The sequence below is a fragment of the Pyrus communis genome, chromosome 11 (assembly GCF_041283825.1).
Source record: "Pyrus communis isolate YQ-2024b chromosome 11, ASM4128382v1, whole genome shotgun sequence".
NCBI lineage: Eukaryota > Viridiplantae > Streptophyta > Magnoliopsida > Rosales > Rosaceae > Pyrus > Pyrus communis.
Genome location: NC_142575.1, coordinates 3,609,815 through 3,616,522, shown reverse-complemented (window position 1 = coordinate 3,616,522; position 6,708 = coordinate 3,609,815). Strand labels below are relative to the sequence as shown.

The following is a 6,708-nucleotide window of genomic DNA, read 5'->3' as shown; positions in this document are numbered from 1 at the left end:
ATGTCGGGACTGGCCCTGATAACAATTTCTGAAACCCTAGACTGCGTATGCACGCGTACGTACGTACTTGAATTGACTGAATGTGACTGGACATATACATATCGGTCCGTGTTATGCTGTAGGACGAGAGGTAGGGGGTGTGGGGGGGGGGCGTGCTTAATGTCTCATAATATCACATGCATATATCTATCTTTAGTCTTCACCAATAATATTATTCCCAATCCATTTTTGGCAACAAAAGCTGACCCATCGTCTATCACCTTGTATATGTTTCCTCTGCAGTGACTAGACATTGTGGCAGCCCTTCTTTCAAGCCCTCTTTTCCAGCTTCCATTGTTCTTTCACCTTTTTCATCAATTCAATTGTCATCTTCTAGTTGGAAGTTTTACTTGTGTACTACTCCCCATAGCATATACTTGGAGTCGGAAGGGAAATGGAGGTGTCTGACCACATGACATTCGTACAACGGGAAATGTTAAGGAGATTCTGAAAAGTGGAAATCTTTATGGACTTTTTGACACCTCATGTTTTCATCACAATATTTCCTAATGTTGGGGCGAGAATTGACACAAAATTGTAAAGTAATAGAGAATTCCACTTTTAGAGAGTTTCCTTAGCATTTATTTTCGTAATATACTTCTCACAAAATATGAGTTATCTTGAGTTTTGGTCTCCAGTCTCACGTGGTTCCACCATGTATGAAAGTTGACATTGTTTACGCCTTGGATTATTTTGGAATTAATATTAAAGTGTCTTAGTCTTGAAATAAATAGTATATGATGATTTTGTGTGGACAATCTTGGCCATGACTTGCCAAAAAATGTCAATTAATATGGAATTTACTTACATGAGAATGACATGATGACTCATGTATTCACTTCATGAGTAACTTTTAACTTAGACAAAATATGAAAGTTCTCATCTATTTCTTTGTTAGAATGTCTTCAATAGTGAATAGTCATACCCGAGTCAAGTCTCTCTATCAAACGAGGCCTTGGTGTGCTAATTATATCTAACAAAAGTGCAAGAAAGTACATTAACTAGCAATCCTTTTGAATCAAGATCAAGACATCAAAAGCAACTTGCATCTTTCTCTCTTTTATTGTCTTCATAATTAAATAAAACACATTTTGTTTATTTATTTATTATTTTTAATTTTTTGAACAAACGATATTATCTATACTAATCGGGAGGGGATGAGCTTAGCCTTACTATATGCTCGTAATAATTCGATTCAAATTCACATTTGGCAAGAATCGAACCTAAGACCTCTCACTTACAAGTGAAGAGAAATATCACTACATCGTAGTACCAAGTAGTAACGTATTTTGTTAAATTAAAATATCTTAATTAACAAAATTTAATTTAAAGACCAATTCTAGACTCACAGTTTAGAGTCCATTTCTAAATTGGAGAGTTCTGTTTACATCCAAAAGTAATATATGTACTCCCTTATATTATGGACACCCAACTTTTTTACTCTGGACTTGGGTGAACTTTTGAAGGTAGCCATTAGGTTTAGTGAATTGGGCAATCTCAACCGTTAAAGCCCAACAGGCTTTTTTGAAAATAGAAGGGAGGCGAGCTGTTTGCTATGGATGAAGTCCAGAACACAATATTGGGCCAAACCTAACTCAACTATTTTCGATCCACATGAAGCTTTTGCCACCATACTGTCCGTATTATTCAGATATTCTTTTAATATAAATCCGCTATGCACTCTTATCTAATTTCTCAACAAAAGAAAAAAGGATTAGATTAAAAGAAAATTAGTTAATTTAATCATTTTTTTTAATCTTCACCATTGTTGGTGATACCTAAACCACTTAGGTAAGGTTTTTTTTGGCCCAAGCTCTTATTTGGTGCAGAGAAACTAATCCAATTTGAAGTTGTTGATATTTATAGTGATCGATCATAGAAGAAAAATTCTAACTTATTTCATTTTGATTAAGCTTCCTTCCTATTAATTTGGAAGTTCTTCTCATATACAAGGAAATGATTCAGTTCTAGAGCCAAAGATTGTAGTTCTTGAACGAGCAATCAAAAAGATTTTGGAGCATCCTGATGTTTAGATATTGTTCCCCCAATGATTGTAGCACCAACTACTTCTTGACAAGTTCTACTATGATTAGGTTCATATAAGTACTACTCGACCTTTTGCACTGGCGGTAGATGTAGAATGTCATGATTCAAATTCTGTGGAAAAAACTTGACTTGGCCAAAGTAAGTGCATTGTTTAAAATACAGCCCGCACCATGTAAATGGCCACACATAACTTAAGGGAGGTCATACATCTAATATACTTACGATATATAACATCTCAATACTTGATTTCTAAGATACTTACAATATTGAAACCTCGAGATTGACATTACTTACCTATTTGAATGGCAGATTGAAATTTTGCATTCCCCATTTCCTCACCCTCTCGAAATCCAAATACTTCTTCAATCTAGGGAGTCTAATTCTTTATTTCGTGTGGGCTCCACCGCTCTCTTGATTCATTCAAAGTTAGTAAACGATTTCGTAATCAAAATCCAACTCCCTATATTTATTCTAATTACCGATACGTGAACACGCTATTAATTGATTGCGTTATATTATACAAAATTGCATGAAAGATTTTGAGAATACGTTTGTTAAAAAGAAAAATACAATTGCAAATTTGCAAAATTAAAAATCAATATGACAGAAGATATACCAAATGGCAAATACTTGGCTGAGATTTCTTTTTCATGTCCCTTGAAACCCAAATAAATACATAGCCTACATAAAAATACCAACAAAAATAAAGTAAAAAAAGCAGACCAATATGAATGGCCCCTGAGTCACTGCTCTTCCCAAAAGAAATGGCTTCGCTCTGTCTCAACTCGCTGCCTCTTCCTCCGCCTTCCCAACCCCGCAAAGTCTCAGAATCTCCTCTTCCTCCTCCTTCTTCTTCCTCTTCTTCTTCTTTGTCTTCCAACTCTCTGAATGTTAATAGTTATGGCAGCAGAGGAGAAGCCTTAAAGCCCATTGTCGTCAGTGGCAGCCCGCCCACCTTTGTTTCCGCCCCCGGCCGCCGAATTGTCGCCGGTTGGTTTCATTTGTCTTACGTTTTACATATACTTTCGTATGAATATTAATTTATTAGTGATGAAAGATGTTTATTTGGTTTTATTTTCTCTTCTTTGTTGTTGTTTATTTAACTGTTTCAGTTGAATTTTAGATTTTAGCAGTTGGGTTTGTCAGTGACTCAGTATATGCTCTATGTTGTTGGATTAATATTTAATTTTTGTTCAGTTTTGTGGTTGAATTTGCATATTCAAAGTGTAGAATGCATTAGAATTTGTATGATCAATCCTAGCTAACTAGTCAAGGGACCAGTTTTTTGGTTTCTGCTGAATACCTGACGATTTGATGCTTGTGTATCCGTTAACCCGTGTTTTTCGCTGTGTCAAAACTCACGGTAGCAGTTGTAATTCGGCACATTTTGAGTTTTTAACTGTCCATTGTAATTTGGTATGTATTGGCTTGAAGCTATGCAAATGTTGGAATTGAATATCTGAAATTATGAACACATTCTTGCTAACATGTCTGGTGTGATGAGCACTATCTTTAGCGTTTTCGATATCAGGTTCCGCTTGCAGGCTTACTTTCCATTATAGCATTAAAAAAGGGGCGACCCCTAGCCTACAAGGCTCTTCGCTTTGCGAGGGTGGGGGGAAGTCTATCATACGCAGCCTTACCCTTCCAAAACCCTTGCTTTTTTGCAAAGAGGCTGTTTCCACGACTCGAATCCGTGACCTTTCGGTCACAAAGTAGCAACCTTTCCTTTCCGTTGCGCTTACTTACTATTATTCACATATATTTATGGCTTTGTGATTTGTGTATATATAGTTGGGGATCTTCATGGAGACCTTGGCCAAACAAGATGTGCACTTGAGACAGCTGGTGTGTTGAGTTCTGATGGTGAAGATTTATGGACTGGTGGAGAAACGGTATACCTTTCATTGACATAATTCTGAACACTTAAGGTTCTTCCTATTGTCTTCACCAGGCACAAATTTTATCTTTCTGTTTCGAAAGCTAGTAACTTTTGAAGAACATGGGGATAAAGCTGTTTCCTTGTGTTACTTAGGTGTTGATTCAGCTTGGAGATATACTTGATCGCGGTGAAGATGAAATAGCGATTTTGTCCTTGCTTAGATCTTTGGATATGCAGGCAAAAGCTGAAGGCGGAGCAGTTTTTCAGGTTTGTGTAGCAATTGGAATATCTTCACTGCTAGATAAACTTATTTGATGCTTTAATTACACTGTATTTTCCATCCCGATTTGATTGTTGAAGAATGTGTTAACCATTCTGATACACTGATTTCATGAAGGTTGGTTCGAAAGATGAGAATCCATTACCCTTTGGTGCAAATTTGAGAAATTTATATGTAGATTGTTTCCTAATTAGTATTGTTGATGGTCTTCTCTGTAACGATGTAGGTCAATGGGAATCATGAGACTATCAATGTGGAAGGGGATTTCCGATACGTGGATACTGGAGGATTTGATGAGTGTCTTGATTTCCTGGAATACTTGGATGACAATCGAGATGACTGGGAAGAAGCTTTTGTTGGCTGGGTTGGTGTCTCTAAAAGGATGAAGGAAGAGAGGAAAATGCCCCAAAATTATTGGGATCCATGGAATCTAGTGAGGGTACTGAATCCACTGTTTCACTTTTTTTTCTTTTCCCATTCGGCCATTACTATTTTTTAATTTTTCTTCTGATAATGTTTTCCGAACATTAGGACAGAAGCAAAAAGGTGTGATTGCCAGATCAATCCTATTAAGGCCAGGGGGTCCATTGGCACGCGAGTTAGCACGTCATGCTGTTGTTCTTAAGGTTAATGACTGGGTCTTCTGTCACGGTGGTCTTGTTCCTCAACATGGTAAAAACAGTACTACAATCTGAACAAAGCGGTTTTCTGGTGCCATTCAAACTTTTAGAGAAGTGTATATATTTCTTGTTCCATCGGCTGATAGGAGTATTGCTCCTTCCACAGTTACGTACGGAGTGGAGAGGATGAACAGGGAAGTATCTGACTGGATGAGAGGTCTCGTTGAGGTTGATGACAACCCTCACTTCCCTTTTGTAGCCACCAGGGGCTATGACAGTGTGGTTTGGAACCGATTGTACTCAAGAGACACTTCAGATTTAGATGACTATCAGATTAACCAGGCAAGTAAATAGCTATATTTTGGTTCCCTTTCCATATTCAGTTGTTTTGGTACTTGGGGCGACTTAAAATGAAAAGAATCGTTGCTGCGTTTGACTATTGGTTTCAACTTGCTTAATTATGGAGCTGATAGGGGATTATCTTGGAAATGGGAAAAGCCGGACTAGTTTCAGAATATTCACTAGCATATAAATCAATCATGGTTCTAGCGATAGGGGTTTTCTGCAATTGTTTTGGTAGTCTGATTGATTATTATTCACTAGCATATAAATCAATCATTCTTCTAGCGAGATTGGGGATCAAGATTGAGTTCTTGTCCTCCCTGAATGTTGTCTCCTGCTGACTTCTTTGGCTTTTGAAATTGAAATCTTCTTTCAGATAAATTACATTCTTCAACAGACGCTACAAGCAGTTGGTGCCAAGGGAATGGTGGTGGGGCATACTCCTCAACCTACTGGGGCAAACTGGTACGATGCCAAGCTTTCTTCTGTCCAGTTCAGATCATTTATGTCAAACGTATGTACTTTTGTTGTCGATTCAGTTCTTGAATTATGGATTCTTCTTTGCAGTGAATACGACTGCAGCATATGGCGGATTGACGTGGGGATGTCCAGTGGAGTTCTCAATTCAAGACCCGAGGTAAACTTAAGTTTAGCTACTTTCATGCATCACTGCCGGATTCTAATTTCTTGAACATTTAACGGGGATTAAGTTCGTTGAACATGTAATCTTAACTACGTTTTACAGGTTCTAGAAATAAAAGACAATAAAGCAAGAGTTATAAGAAGCAAGAAGGATCCATCCAGTGAATTGACGGTTGTCGATTATATATAGAGATGAGCAAACAAGTTGTTTTCCATGGCTCAAATTGTTTGTACAGAAGAAGAATAGCATCAACGTCGACGAAGGAGTAACGCCATTTTTTGACCATCTTAAGAGCAGAAGCAGAATAGCAGAAGAATAGAGGGAAGATGCCGCTGTATCATATATACCCAAAAGCATTCAAGATTCTTACTTTAATTTAATCTAGTTGAACTTGGTTTTTACTATTCATTCAATTTGAACGGGAACTGCAGATGTAGTTTATACTATATAGTTACCATGGAATGGAGATGTAATTGTAATTTTCATTATTAATAAATTTACTTTTAGATTTACTAAACCGAGCACGGTGATGTTTAAGATTCATGTCGTGGGTTCACTTGGTGGGATAAAACTTGGTTGTTGTCGTAGACTCTTTTTTAACTGTGCCAAGAGTTGGGAATTGTAACTGCAAATGTTAAATCATTGGGTTGGTATTTGACATACTTTAAGAAAAGACATAGAATATTTAAAACTTAAGGAAGATTTAACTCAAAATATTTGAATAGTTGAGGATGTGGGCCCATACTTGTCACTTCATCATTTAACAACAAACTTAACATAAAATTTAACGGAGGTCTGACATTGCAATGAATTCGTAAAATGATGTATGACATTGCAATGTTTAAAAAATGAAAGA

The 6,708-nt window shown here is 37.0% G+C and overlaps 1 protein-coding gene across 1 annotated transcript; it reads left to right on the top strand.

The window, feature by feature from the left end:
* The first annotated feature begins 2,781 nt into the window (after nucleotides 1-2,781).
* On the top strand, nucleotides 2,782-6,369 carry SLP1 (Calcineurin-like metallo-phosphoesterase superfamily protein). Its single transcript, XM_068483478.2, has 9 exons — nucleotides 2,782-3,075; nucleotides 3,880-3,980; nucleotides 4,121-4,234; nucleotides 4,474-4,686; nucleotides 4,784-4,919; nucleotides 5,034-5,209; nucleotides 5,586-5,674; nucleotides 5,777-5,846; nucleotides 5,955-6,369. The coding sequence occupies exons 1-9, from the start codon at nucleotides 2,817-2,819 to the stop codon at nucleotides 6,039-6,041; spliced, it is 1,245 nt and encodes a 414-aa protein (XP_068339579.2). The 5' UTR covers nucleotides 2,782-2,816; the 3' UTR covers nucleotides 6,042-6,369.
* Nucleotides 6,370-6,708: the final 339 nt, after the last annotated feature.